The 15,298-nt window shown below is 40.8% G+C and overlaps 1 protein-coding gene across 1 annotated transcript in view; it reads left to right on the top strand.

Annotated features, from left to right (window-relative positions):
- Positions 1–15,298, top strand: part of ADCY1 (adenylate cyclase 1) — a 424,936-nt gene that overhangs the window by 213,488 nt on the left and 196,150 nt on the right. Inside the window, exon 8 of the mRNA XM_070767120.1 lies at positions 15,068–15,223. Within this exon, the coding sequence (XP_070623221.1) occupies positions 15,068–15,223 (156 nt within the window). The remainder of the gene's footprint in view (positions 1–15,067; positions 15,224–15,298) is intronic.

Raw genomic sequence — 15,298 nt, 5'->3', positions numbered from 1 at the left:
CAAAAAACAAACATATAACAGTGCACAGTGCATGTGCCCATCACCAAACAACACACACACACCGTCACCCCCACCACCCCTATAGGAGGATTCAAAGACGTTTAAGTTATTTGTCTATCTATTGATCCTTGGCTCTATCTTGAACACTTTTTTTACTAAAAGAGTGATTGTAGTTTATTTTTCGTATTTACATCACAGATTCTACTTAACATATAATCTTTTACCTTGTTCCATCGCACCATCAGCTTCTCTAGTTTATTCTCATCAAAATTATTTAATCTTATTTCCATAATTTCAAAATGTATGTAATCCACCATGTACCAATACCAATTCTGTAGTGTCCATTTTGTAGAGTCTTTCCATCCTAATACTATCACCGCTTGAGCACTTTCCAATGCTACAGTTTTAATTTCTTTAGATTCTCCTAGTTCCTTATATTTAATTAAGATTGCTGTTTCTTTTGTAATTATCCAATTAATGTTTAACATTTTATTAATTTCATTCTGGACTACCTTCCAGAATTTCTGTATTTCTATACATTCCCAGATCATGTGCATAAAGATTCCTTTTTTCTGGCATCCATGCCAGCATTTACCTTTCTCTTTCCCCTGGAAGTATGCAAGTTGTGCAGGTGTATAATACCACTTATGTAAGATTTTTCTTCTCATCTCTTTAACTCACGTGTTTTTAATCTTATATATATTTACTATTATTTCTTCCATTTCTCTTTCATCTATTTGTAATTCATCCTGCCAACATCTTGTTAAACTTTTAACTACTTCTTCTTGCCTCTGCAATAGCATTCTATATATGTTACTGGCTTGTCCTTTACTTTCATTTATCTTTACCCTTATTATTTTTTCCAAGCTATTTTCTTCTCGTAAGAAGGCTTCTTTATTCTCACTTTTATTTAAACATGTACATATTGCATTAATCTGCAACCATTGCTGTTTACCGATCAACCATTCCAATCTAGTTCTACTAACTCTTCCATCTTTCTCATGTAACTGTTCCATTCTCATTACCCCTTTACTATTTAATATTTTAATAATTCTAATTAGATTAGCCTCATCCCCTATATTCAGTGCATGCAACGTTGATAGCTTGGATAACTTTATTCCACTTGTCCTCTGCCATTTAAGCCATATTTCTAAACATGCTTTAAAAGAATCACTTAGGGTACTGGTTTCAATTCTATTCCAACTTTTAAATAATAATTCTTTATTATTTATATTATTAATTTCTCTTTCTAATTCTACCCATTTCTTTTCCCCCCATAACTGTAGCTCGATTAACCTTTCAATTTGAAATGCATTTCTATATAATACTAGAGATGGGCTTCCCCAACCTCCTTCTTTTTCTTGTGCATACTGCCAATGCTTCCTTATTCTAGATTTTTTCTCTCCTTCAATCCAAAAGTTTAGTCTATTATCCCATTCTCTTAATTTTGCTTCAGGAAAACTGCCCGGTAAAACTTGAAACAAATACATCATCTTTGGTATTATCATCATCTTAAGGGCCCTTATCTTAGCCATTCTTCCTAAATTTTTCCCTTCCAATTTTTGATCTGCTTCTGGATTTTTTTCCATATTAAGTTATAATTGGCCGTTGTTATTTTGGATGGATTTTTAAATAACCAAATTCCCAAATATTTCATTTTTTTACAACCTAATTTCAATCCTGAGATTTTTTGAATTTCAATTTGCTCTTTGGGGCCAGTATTTAAGCATATTATCTCTGATTTTTCTATATTAACCTTAAGCCCAGATTGATCTTTAAATTCTTGAAGTAATATCATTATTTTTTTCATCATTTCAATAGGGGTTTCAGACATTACTATAGCATCATCTGCAAATAAGTTTAATTTCAATTCAAGTTCCCCTATTTGATAGCCTCTCCATTCCTTATCATTTCTAATTTTATTTGCTAAGGTCTCGATTGCTAATGCAAATAGCATTGGGGATAATGGGCAACCCTGTTTAGTTCCATTTTGAATTTTAATCATTCCTGTTCTATTGCCATTTACTCTAATTTGAGCTACATTATCCTTATATATTGTTTCTATAACTTTACAAAATTTATTTCCCATATTTAAATCTTTACATAGTTGAAATAGGTATTCATGATTAACTTTATCAAAGGCCTTATAAACATCTAATTTTAAAATGCTTAATTTCCTTTTGGTACTGGTAGCATGATGTAGAACATTAATCACGTTTCTTATTGGTTCAAAGATTTTCCTTCCTTTCACAAATCCATATTGATCTTCTCCAATTATTTTTGGTAATATATTCTCCACCCTATTTGCCAATATTTTCATAAATATCTTGTAGTCCTGATTTAACAAGCTAATGGGGCGATAGGAACTAGGATCCGTTAAATCACGATCTGGTTTTGGGACCGTTATAATTTCTGACATTTTCCACGTCTGTGGAGTTTCAAAAGTTTCCATTACATTATTAAACAATTTCTCCATATACGGTAATAATTCATTCATATACACTTTATAATATTCAGCTGTAAAACCATCTGGACCAGGAGCTTTAGCAGGTTTCAATCCCTTAATAACTCTAGATATCTCCTCACTTGTAATTTTTGCATTTAACATTTGACTGTCCTCTTTCTTTAATTGCTTTTTAACCTCTGAAGTTTGTGAAACAACATACTCTTTTTTATATAATTCCCCATAAAAGTCTCTCATTATTTTTTCCATTTCTACAGTATTACGTTTTATTAGACCATCCTTATCTTTTAAAGCAGAGATAAAAGATTTCTCTTTTCTTTTTTTTAAATAATGTACCATTTGCTTCATAGATTTATTGTTCCAGCTTCTAATTCTATGTTTCATAATCATCTTCATTTTATTCCAATTTTCCTCATCAAGTAATTGCAATTGCTTTTTCTTAAATGATAATAATAAATTCCATTCTCTGTTTCTTGTAATTTTTAAGGTTTCTTGGATTAATTCTATCTCTTTTAATAGATTATTCCTCTTAACATTCCAGGATTTCCTAAGGAAAGCTTCCGTACTAATACAGTTACCCCTCATCACTGCTTTATGTGTATCCCAGACTATTGTTTCTTTAACCTCGCCTGTTGCATTAATACTAAAAAATCCATTGAGTTCCTTTTGTAATTTAGTTCTGCTCTCCTCATTTGCAGAGACAATGGGGTTATACCTCCAAATTCTTTGTTTGTTACAAACCCCTATTTCTAACACAGCTAACATACCGTGTTTCCCCGATAGTAAGACACCCCCGATTGTAAGACATATGGGGGGTTTCAGGGGGGTCGGCTAATATAAGCCATACCCCGAAAGTAAGACATATGTCTTACTTTCGGGGAAACACGTGGGTATTGCGGGGGGGGGAGCCCGATGACCTCGGGAAGACCCAGGGAAGGTTTCTTCAGCCGCCCAGCAGCTGATCTGCTCGGCAGCGCGGCAGCAGCCCTGGCGGCGGTTCCCTCGGCCCCAGCGCCGTCCTTCGCTTTGCCAAGAATTTGCAGCGCTGGCGAGGGAGCTGCGCGCCCAGGAGAGTCTCCCTTACGCTCCCGCTGCTCCCGCCGGCGTCTCAAGCGGATGCCGTGTTGCCCGTCCCGGCCGGTAAGCTTCGGAGACGCCGGGTGGGCGGGCGAGGCGAGCGGCCGGAGCTGCGCCCTCCTTCGCCCGCCTCCTTTCCGGCAGCTCCCCGCGCGCCCTTCGCGGGATGGGCGCGCGGGGAGCTGCTGGAAAGGAGGCGGGCGAAGCGGCGGCCCTGGCCGAAGCGGCGGAGCAGTTCACGACGCTGGCGAGGGAGTTGCGTGCCCAGGAGAATCTCCCTTACGCAGCCTGGTGCCAGCTGGCGGTGGCGCGCTGCATAAGGGAGACTCTCCTGGGCGCGCAACTCCCTCACCAGCGCCGCGAACTGCTCCGCCGCTTCCCCACCTTCCTTGCTCTTCCTCTGCCCGCCCCCCTACACACACACACACACACACAATCCGTTTTCGACTCACGCAAGTGCCTCCAAGTCGCCCTTTTTCAACCACAGCAGCCCGGGCTCCCAATTGCGTGGCGCATCGGGCGCTGGCCAACCCCCCCGAGCCGCCTCCCAGCACCAGGTAGTCAAAGGAGGCGGCCGGCGAAGAAGAGGCACGTAGTTGGGCCATGGCAGCGGCGGCGCGACGAAGAGGGGGAGGAAGACGGAAGGCAACTGCCGGGCAGAAAGCAAAACGCAGGTGAGGCAGCCGCATCCCACCTCTTTCCCTCCTCGCGGGGGTCGAAAGGGTTAATTCTCCTGCCCTCGAGGCCAGGTCCTGTCTTACGCTACCTCGAGACGGCTAGAACTCTTCCACGGCCTCTCGGATTGGCCGCGGCATCCGTCAATCCCCGGAGGAGGCGCGAGGGAGAAGTAAATTCCGTCTCAGGAAAAGTATCCTCTTGCTGAGGGCTTCGCGCTGCTGCTACCTTCGAGGTTTTTCACTGGGGCCGTCACTGGCTTTGATTGGAGGGGTGTCAAAGGATAAGCGCAAAGCCACCTTCTGACTAGAAATGGCGACTTGGGGTTCTCCTCCTCTCTATAGCCAACTATTGAACTGCAGAAAAAAAGTCCGGGGCGGGCAGGCGGGGATGCGGATGTGTCTCCGTGTGTTTGTGTGTGTGGGGGGGAGGGTGCTACTACTTTTTACCGGACATGGGTGTTGCGGGTTCGCGTAGGTGGGTTGGCCGGGTGTGTCTTATTTTTTCCAATGTAAGACATACCCCTAAAGTAAGACATAGGGGGGCTTTTGGGGGTAAAAAGATAGTAAAACACTGCCTTACTATCGGGAAAACACGGTAGGAGCATGATCTGATAGCCAGATGGCTTTCACTTCTGCTTTCTTCAACTTAACCTTATCTGTTTTATTAATTAACATGTAATCTATACAGCTAAATTTATTATGTCTTGCAGAATAGAAAGTATCTCTTTTAACCACATTTTGATGAAGGTCCATCATATTAATTTTATTTAAATGTAACTTTTTCTTATCCCCCTTCCCTGTTGTTAATTCCAAATTAAAATCACCTGCTAAAACCACTATACCTTCCGCAAAGTTATCTAATTTCCGTTTTACATTTATTATAAATTGTTTTGCATTTACGTTAGGGGCATAAATAACCGCTAGAGTTACTAGATTATTTCTTATTTTCCCCTTAATAAATAACATTCTACCATCCTTGTCTCTCTTAATATTGCTTAACTGAAAATCCACTCTTCTATGAACCAAAATTGCCACCCCTTTGGATTTGTTCGTTCCTTTCGATTGATAAACTCTTTCCCACTCAATATTTGTTACTAATTTATTTGTTTTTTCCCTTCCCTTATGGGTCTCTGACAAGAATAAAATATCTGCCTTACAGTCTTTAGCCAGCTTCATGATTCTACATCGCTTTTTCTGTGATGAAAGACCATTTACATTGAGAAATAGAAGGCCTAAATCACCCATTTACATAAACTAAATGCATTTCCTCTTTCAACAAAACAGAGCCTGCCGGAGAATTGTTTATTTTCCAAATGAATCCACACCCTTGTGCCCCTACCCTGACCTCCCCGCAGGGGAAGGCAACGGAAAAAAAACCTTCCGTTACTGAGAGGCACTCTTAGATCTACGTTCCCTCTGAAAGCCCTCCCTTCTCCCCCATTTTACAAGACAATAAAAGATTCCCCCCTCCTTCCCTCCTCTCCCCTTATTAACTAGCGTGAACCCCCAACAAGAAGTACAAAAGTATGGGAAAAAAAAGTTAATTAGTTGAAAAACTTAATACCATATTAGCACGACAACTCAGTTCAGTTTATTATTTTTTCTTCTGTCTGGTGACACGAGGCTCATCTCGCTTCTCCGATTGCAGTGAGGCCAATTCTCTTTGAAGTTCGGCAATCTTCTCCTCCTTGGTTTGTTCTGACTCGCGAAACGGTTCTGCTGCATCTGGCCGGTCGATCGATGCCTGGGTCTGCATTGCTTCCTCTGGATTTAATCCCAATTGTAAAAGTAGCTTCCTTCCTTCTTCTAATGACTTTGCCTGAAAAAATTTGGTATCTTTAAACACAATAATGGTTGCTGGATATCTCCAAGAAAATTTGATCCCATTTTCATACAGCTGAGAAGAGACCTCTCTCATCTGATTTCTCATCTTGAGAGTCTCGGCAGATAAATCTTTTAAAACACGTATTGGAAAAGCTTTGTAGCGTAAGTTTAAAATCTGTTTGAGTTCTTTAAAAATCTCTGCAGCTCTTCTTTCTGAAAGAAATCTGATAACAATGTCTTTTGAATCACCCCTGCGAGGTCCAAAAGCCCAATGCGCTCTTTCAAATTCTTGCAACTCACATGTAACTTTGTTCTCAATAAACCACTGGAGGATCTCTTGAATAAGTTGTTTGCCCCCCCCAAAATCTTTGGGGAAGCCTCTCAAGCGTATGTTAGCACGACGCTGTCTATCTTCAAGATTTATGATGCGAATTTCCTGGCGAGATTTCCCCGCTTCCAGCTTTCCAATCCTTTGGTCTTGAGTTTTTGTTTGTTGTTTCAGTTCCGCAATTCCGGTTCCCAGTGCCGATAAATCTTTTTTCATCTCTTGGAGCAATTTGCCCATATCAGCAAAACCTTTAAGCAACGAGTCCATCTTCTCCTCCAGCTCCACAGCAGACGCCATCTTCGCTTTGTTCTTACTTCTTCACCCAACCGCGTCAAAAAGAGTTATTTACTTCAACTTTTAACTCCTTCTGGTAAAGTTTTTCGACAGTTTATTCAGTTCACTCTCCTCTCAGTCCACTTTTAGTAAGCTAGAGAGGGTAGTTAAGGGTTAACTTTTATTTCTTTTTCTTCATATGGGAGAGCTTTCCCTTGGTGCGTCAGTCCAGGCGACGCATGCGTAGATCTCTCATGAAGGACTTGCTTAATCATCTAGCCAAGGGGAAGTATTTTACCAAGCTAGACTTAAGGGAGGCGTATTACCACATCCGAATAAAGGAAGGGGATGAGTGGAAAACCACTTTCAACTGCCCATTAGGGAGTTTCCAATTTCGGGTGATGCCATTTGACCTAAAAGGAGCCCCTGCTGTATTCATGCATTATATGGTTAGGTTAGGTTTATTGGATTTATATGCCGCCCCTCTCCGCAAACTCGGGGCGGCTCACAACAATAATAAAAAACAGTACAGTACACAATACCAAATCCAATGCCCACCCATCCAGTTCCAATTGAAATTAATAATCTCATAAAAAGCAGTATATATAAAAAACAGGCACACAGTCAATCAATCAACAAAACAACATGGGCAAGGGGGAGGTGTTTTAGTTCCCCCATGCCTGACGGCAAAGGTGGGTCTTAAGGAGTTTACGAAAGGCAGGGAGGGTGGGGGCAATCCTAATCTCAGGGGGGAGCTGGTTCCAGAGGGTCGGGGCCCCCACAGAGAAGGCTCTTCCCCTGGGTCCCGCCAGACGACATTGTTTAGTCGACGGGACCCGGAGAAGGCCAACTCTGTGGGACCTAACCGGTCGCTGGGATTCGTGCGGCAGGAGGCGGTCCCGAAGATATTCTGGTCCGGTGCCATGAAGGGCTTTATAGGTCATAACCAACACTTTGAATTGTGACCGGAAACTGATCGGCAGCCAATGCAGACTGCGGAGTGTTGGAGTGATATGGGCATACTTGGAGAAGCCCATAATTGCTCTCGCAGCTGCATTCTGCACGATCTGAAGTTTCCGAACACTTTTCAAAGGTAGCCCCATGTAGAGAGCGTTACAGTAGTCGAGCCTCGAGGTGATGAGGGCATGAGTGACTGTGAGCAATGACTCCCGGTCCAAATAGGGCCGCAACTGGCGCACCAGGCGAACCTGGGCAAACGCCCCCCTCGCCACAGCTGAAAGGTGTTTTTCTAATGTGAGCTGTGGATCGAGGAGGACGCCCAAGTTGCGGACCCTCTCTGAGGGGGTCAATAATTCCCCCCCCCAGGGTAATGGACGGACAGATAGAATTGTCCTTGGGAGGCAAGACCCACAGCCACTCCGTCTTGTCTGGGTTGAGCTTGAGTTTGTTGACACCCATCCAGGCCCCAACAGCCTCCAGGCACCGGCACATCACTTCCACTGCTTCGTTGAATGAAGTTCTACACGACCACCTCTACAAGGGGGTTCTCGTGTACTTAGATGGCATTCTTTTTTTAAAGTTTTATTTACAATTGTGGATACAGAAAAAATAACAATACAAAGACAATACTAACATACAAAAAGAGAATATAAAAAAAGAAAAAAGAAAAAAATGAAAAACAATACATCAAAACACATAATAAAATGTAGGCGGGTACAAGACCAGTCTGCATAATCTTCAGAGCTATGTATATTGTCTTTAGCCTGGTTGTAGCTAATTTCAAAAATCAGTTTAATTCTTGTGGATAACAAAAAATAGAAGCAAAACATATATATAACATGGAAAACAAATAATAATCTTACTTAATAATTCATAACTTTATCTTATTTGCTCTATTAAGTTTTCACCAGGTATGATTTTTTTAACACAATTAGGTGTTTACAATGTACTTAGCTAGTATTGTTTCTATTTTCTAACCAGTGATAGAGCAAATTCCAATAATCATAAAATTGTGTTTCCTCTTTGCCTTTTATTTCTAGGGTCAATTTAGACATTTTTGTGCATTGAATAATTTTTTCTAATACTAATTCTTCTTGTGGGATTTCTTCTTTTTTCCAAGTTTGGGCAAAGGCTAGTCTAGCCGCAGTGGTGATATGGATAATCAAATAAATGTAATTTTGATTAAAGTGTTGGCGAATGATCCCTAATAAAAAACATTGTGGTGTTTTTTCAAGGTTTACCTCTAAAATTTCATCATTCCATGTCCCCATTTTTTCCCAGAAAATCTGGGCTTTTTCACACTGCCACCATATGTGGTAATATGATCCATATTCTTTTTGACACTTCCAGCAAAGGGGTGATAATTTTTGTTGATTTTTGCTAATTTAACTGGTGTGTGGTGTGGTGTATAGAACATTTTGATTAAATTTTCTTTGTGGGATGTTGCCAGATGTTGTAATTCCTGCTCCATAGCTGTTGCCATTCTTCCATTTTTATCTCTGATTTAAAATTAAAGTTCCATTTATCCATATTGGTTTTTACTTTGGGTACATTTGTTTTGTTGATTAATAGACAACAGTAAAGTTTTTTTTATTAATTTGTCTTGTGAACCTAATAATACTTTGTCAAAGGACCTTTCTTTCTCAATTCCTAATGAGTTTTTTATCTTTCATTATTCTCAACTGAATTTGCAGGTATTCCTGCAGGTATTCTGTATTAAAGCCTTCATCTGCCATTTCTTGCCTTGTTTTTATTTCTCTATTAGTTTTGATTATATCTTTATATCTGATTATACTACTTTTTTTTTAAGTTTGGGTGAACGAGGACCTCGAATGGTGCATACCAAGTCGGTATACCTTTTTAAAATTGTTTTTTTAATTTTCAGCCAAGTTGTAAGCAGAGATTTCTTTATAAGGTGATTTATAAAGTATTTATGAATTTTGAGTTCGTTTTCCCATAGATAGAAATACCAGCCAAATTGGAGGTCATGACCTTCTAGAGTAAGTAGATGTTTATTAGATAATTGTATCCAATCCTGGACCCAGGCAAGAGATGAGGTGTGATAATATTCTTCCCAATTTGATAATGCCAATCCTCCATCCTCTTTTTTATCTAACATATATTTTAAATGTATCCTGGGCAATGTTCCCTCTAATTTTTTTTCAGGGTGGGCGGAAAAGTATAGTGTCTGAGTGGCAGGCCCTTTGGGACTGAGTGGCATAGAAGTATGTATGTATGTATGTATGTATGTATGTATGTATGTATGTATGTATGTATGTATAAATAAATAAATAAATAAATAAATAAATAAATTTTCATGCCTGAGCACCTGATTTTTTTTTCACAGATGTCACCCAAGACAACTTATTGCATAATTATTTTGGGCTCGGTCCTGTGGCAGAATAAGGTCCCTTCCCAATATGTTATTCTGTTATTTTATATTTCAATTAATATCATTATCCTCTTATAAATCCAGATAGGCCATCATACCTACTCCTCCTTCTTATACATTCTTCTTAAAAGAAACAAAAAACCCTTATACAACTTTTTCCTAATTAGGAAAAAAAAATTCCCTTCTTTTTTATTAAAAGAAATTAATAATAAAACAAAACCAAAATCTATTACTGTTCTGCCAGGCTCTCTGATAGGAGCCTCCCGAAAATTCAAGGATACAAATTTCAGACACCCACACGTTTGAAAATTCAAAACAATGTTCTTGATCACAGAAGTCAAAATAAACTAAGCACTCTTTTTGTATTGCAAAGAGCACTCTTCCCAACACAACCAGGTAGTCTGTACAATTTCCCTTATGCAGTCATTAAGTACTTAGCCAGCAGCTGTGGAGAAACTTCATACCCCTTCTTCTTCCAACAAAGGGAGACACACACACACACACACACACACACACGCACGCTGCTCTGCTTTGGTTTCAAAGGCGTGAAAAAGCAACAAAGTCCAGCACACAAGATTCCTAACGATACTGCAACAGATACTCTTCCACAATGGTCAAACCCACGTGCTGCTAATTATAGCAGCAGCCCTAATTACTGGAGCCCCACCCAAATAAAGGTGTCCTCCCTTATTTCCTGTAATATGTTCTTACTTGGTCTCTTCTACGCATAATTCTGCGCTTGCGTGGGTCCAAAATGTCATCATCTGAAGCTATAGAAGATAAGGAAAATTGACTGCCTTGGCTGTGTGCCAAGCCCTCCTCTGCCGAGTCACTCCCACCTTTTTCTTCGTCCGAGGAAACTAAACTCTGATCTGATTCTGTCGGCAATAACACAGGCCTCTGACATGTTGAATTTTCCCCTGCATCCACCTCCCCATTCCCTGGGGCAGGAGCTGGGCCAGAGCCAACCACAACATATTACTATTAAAACTAAAACAACCAGAAAAACCAAAACACAATTATTAATAAAGCCATGCTTTAAAATCTTCATTTCTTAAATATTTATCATAGTATTATAGTAATCTAATAATATTATGAAAATCTATCTGAACACCAATGCATTAATTAATATATTTCCATATTTACTTTTCTATAATTTCATTCAATATTTCCAAGCTGAATTATTTTTCAGGCACTTAGCATTTACTATTATTAACTTCCATCAATCTTCTACATTTCCAAGTATATTTTAAATTCATAATGCAAAGTCATAAAATCATACAGTACGTATCATAAACCCTTATTTATCCTATGTATCTTCCATTAATTTTACTTTTGTAATTCTATATAGTTCTAAAATTCTAATCCAATTTTATGAATTAATACATCCATCAAGAAACCATGTTAACCATGATGAAACCTTGTTTTTATCTTCTTTGTTAATCAAACTAATTTATGAGTGGAAATATAAAGGTATATTTGCTCCCAACTAGTATATTATGTTCACAGAAGGCTTCATTTTAACAGACGGCTACAATTGCTTGCATGTTTCTTTGGCTATAAATGCCAACCAGCAGTGGAATATATTAAATATCTTGCTAAATATCAGTCCAGTCACTAAAGTATCATACATTTGCTGATTCCTCTAGTTCAAAGTTTCGAAATGTATATTAGGATATTACTTAATGTTCAATTTTATAAGAGTTCTGTTTTAAGAGAACTGTCTGAGACAGCTTATTTACAATGTAAATAAGATGCTGCCACAAAGAAGGGGGAGTCAAGTTATTTTCCAGAGCACCCATAGGACAAGAAGCAGTGGGTGGAAACTAATCAAGGAGAGAAGCATCTTAGAAGCAAGGAGTGAATGTGAGAACAATTAATCCATGGGACTACTTGCCTCTAGAAGTTGTGAATGCTCAAACACTGGAAGTTTTAAAGAAGATGTTTGGATACACACTTGTCTGAAGTAGTGTAGGGTTTCCTGCCTAAGCAGGGGGTTGGACTAGAAGACCTCCAAGGTCCCTTCCATCTTGGTTGGTAGAAAATGTTTCACATTTTAAAATATCTATACAAGCCACAAGAGACATCTCTTTAGAGAAACATCTTCCCACACTGTAGACAATACAGTGATCCCCCGCTCGTTGCGAGGGTTCCGTTCCAGGAGCCCCCGCAACGAGCGGGTTTTTGCGAAGTAGCGATGCGGAAGTAAAAACACCGTCTGCGCATGTGCAGATGGTGTTTTTACTCCCACAGCGCTAGCGAGGAGCCGAAGATTGGGGGCGGCGCGGCTGTTTGCCGCCGGCATGGAGGGCTTCCTAGCAGCCCCCCAAACCCGGGTTGGGGGTCCGGGGGGCGCTGTCTCTCGGCGCTTTCGAGCTGAGTCCGGGAGCGAACTCGCTCACGGACTCGGCTCGAAAGCGCCGAGAGAAAGCGTGGACAGGCCGTTCCTTGGCGCTGTCTCTCGCCGCCTTCGAGCCGAGTCCGGGAGCGAACTCGCTCACGGACTCGGCTCGAAAGCGCCGAGAGAGAGCGTGGACAGGCCCGTTCCTTGGCGCTGTCTCTCGCCGCCTTCGAGCCGAGTCCGGGAGCGAACTCGCTCACGGACTCGGCTCGAAAGCGCCGAGAGAGAGCGTGGACAGGCCCGTTCCTTGGCGCTGTCTCTCGCCGCCTTCGAGCCGAGTCCGGGAGCGAACTCGCTCACGGACTCGGCTCGAAAGCGCCGAGAGAGAGCGTGGACAGGCCCGTTCCTTGGCGCTGTCTCTCGGCGCCTTCGAGCCGAGTCCGGGAGCGAACTCGCTCACGGACTCGGCTCGAAAGCGCCGAGAGACAGCGTGGACAGGCCCGTTCCTTGGCGCTGTCTCTCGGCGCTTTCGAGCCGAGTCCGGGAGCGAATTCGCTTCAGGACTCAGCTCGAAAGCGGCGAGAATGAACGGCGTGGGCGGGCGAAGGGCGGGCGGCAGCGAGGAGTTTGCGTGGGCGGTGGGGAAACTCCTCGCTGACGCCAGCAAGATGGGGAAGACCCAGGAAAGCCACCCAGCAGCTGATCTCCCGGTTGCCATCTACGCATGCGTGCCCATAGAAAAAACACACGCATGCGTAGATGGTATTTTGACTTCCGGGTTGAAAAATCGCGAAGTACCCTGTTCGCAATGGTTGGGGACGCAATAAACGGGGGATCACTGTACTTCCAGAAACTGGGAATAACCATAAACAACTTCTACATCTAGTATCCAATATCCAGTATCTAGTTCAGGAAACACAGATCAGTTTGACATGCCTTGATTGTTAATGAATTATCTACCTTCAGTCTCTCTCTAGGACTTTCAGCTGACTTGCACCTAAGGAGGTTGTTTTGATTTTTTGTTGTTGTTTTTTGCAAATTAAAATTAAATTAAAATTAAAAATGCCTTCAATGAGACTTTAAAAAATACAATATCCAATTAGAAAAAGCCATACTTTTCTCTCTTTCTTTCTTCCCCGCTCCTTCCCCATGGTGGAAATCCAATCCAGTCAGTTTTAAAGTCACGCCACATTTTGGAGTTGCATGGAGGGGGAAATGAGCCGGCTGGGCTTTTCTCTCTTTCTCTTGAGGGTGGAAATCCAATCCAGTCAGTTTTAAAGTCACGCCGCATTTTGGAGTCGGAGGGAGGGGGGGAATGAGCCAGCTGGGCTTTTCTCTCTTTCTCTCGAGGGTGGAAATCCAATCCACTCAGTTTTAAAGTCACGTCGCATTTTGGAGTCAGAGGGAGGGGGGAAATGAGCGGGCTGGGCTTTTCTCTCTTTCTCTCTTCCTCCTCCCTCCCCAGGGTGGAAAAAAAAAGCGGGAGTGAGAGGCGGGACAAATGATCAACCTCTGGTCACCATATTCTAATTGCCAATTCCAGTGCAGAGGTCAGACCTCCGCGCTGGAATTGGAAACTCATGGGCAGACATCTCAAATCTCCTGCGCTATAGCGCACAACTCACATTAGAGGGAACACTGACCCCAGGACGCGGGACAAATTATCAAAAAGTGGGACTGTCCTGCCAAAAGCGTGATGTCTGGTCACTTTAATCTATACATTTCCTTAGCTTGGCCCTGAGCCCATCTCTATGGAGATAGTTAGCTTAGTAACTTAACTGTTAATGTTTTAGCTAATGAATTCAAATGGATAATTAGATTTTGTAGTTACAGTAATTGAAACTGTTTTTGAAAAAACATTTCCTCTCTGAATATGAACAGTTTTACTGAAACATGAACTGTCACAAGGAACAATAACTGGACAACTATAATAAAATCATAATAATGATGAAGTCAGTAATCCAAATGCTTGTAAGAATGAGTACTTTATATACTACATGAATAAGCACTAGATAGATAAAAAAAATTGTAGTGGGAAAACTATAAATAGGGCTCCTCCACCTTTTCCGTATTCTGAAATAATTATAGTTTCACAATATATTTTCTTTGGGAACATCAAGCAGTAAAGGAGAAGGAAACCTCTCTCAGTTATTGTTGTTAATTGCGAAATCATGTCCAAACCCTCTGTGACCCCATGCACAATGTTCCTCCAGGCCTTCCTGTTCTCTACAATCCTTTGGAATCCACTTAAGCTCTCTATGCAAAGCATTACTTTAAAGATATAGGCATCTTTAACTTCAGTCCAAAGAAATTATAAAGCTGTTGGAGATGCATATTATTTGAGAGATGTGCTCCAAACTTTGGTACAATTATTGAGTATAGGGTTAGATTTCAGAGGAAAGCACAGGTTTTGGTGAACATAACATGACATGTTATTGGATATACTAAGCAATTAAAACATACATGTCATAGGTCAGTATACATTTATTTATACTATAATAAATAAACTGAGCTATAAACTGAGCTGCTGTTAAAATTAAGTTGGATATGCTATAATGCTGTTAAGAGATTGGCTCTGTGAAAAAATATTGTTTATGTTAAGATAGTATCTGATCAATTTCTATTTATTTGGACTGCAACTTAAAATAATAAACTTATTTTAAAAAATTAAACATGTCTTTAAATATATGTATGTGTGTATATGTTTATGTTTATGTATATATCTTTCCAGATATTCCCAGGGCTTATTCTTTCGGACATAAAACCTGCCAAAAGAATGAAATTCAAGACTGTTTGTTACCTCTTAGTTCAGCTGATGCATTGTCGCAAAATGTTTAAAGCTGAAATTCCCTTCTCCAACGTGATGACTTGTGAAGATGATGACAAGGTATATATGTTTAATTCAGCAAATATCCTTTAAAAATAATGAAAGAGTATGTATATGATTCACACAAACATACAC

This window comes from Erythrolamprus reginae, chromosome Z, assembly GCF_031021105.1.
Source record: "Erythrolamprus reginae isolate rEryReg1 chromosome Z, rEryReg1.hap1, whole genome shotgun sequence".
NCBI lineage: Eukaryota > Metazoa > Chordata > Lepidosauria > Squamata > Dipsadidae > Erythrolamprus > Erythrolamprus reginae.
The sequence above is the reverse complement of the archived record's forward strand: the minus strand, read 5'-3'. Positions and strand labels throughout refer to the sequence as shown.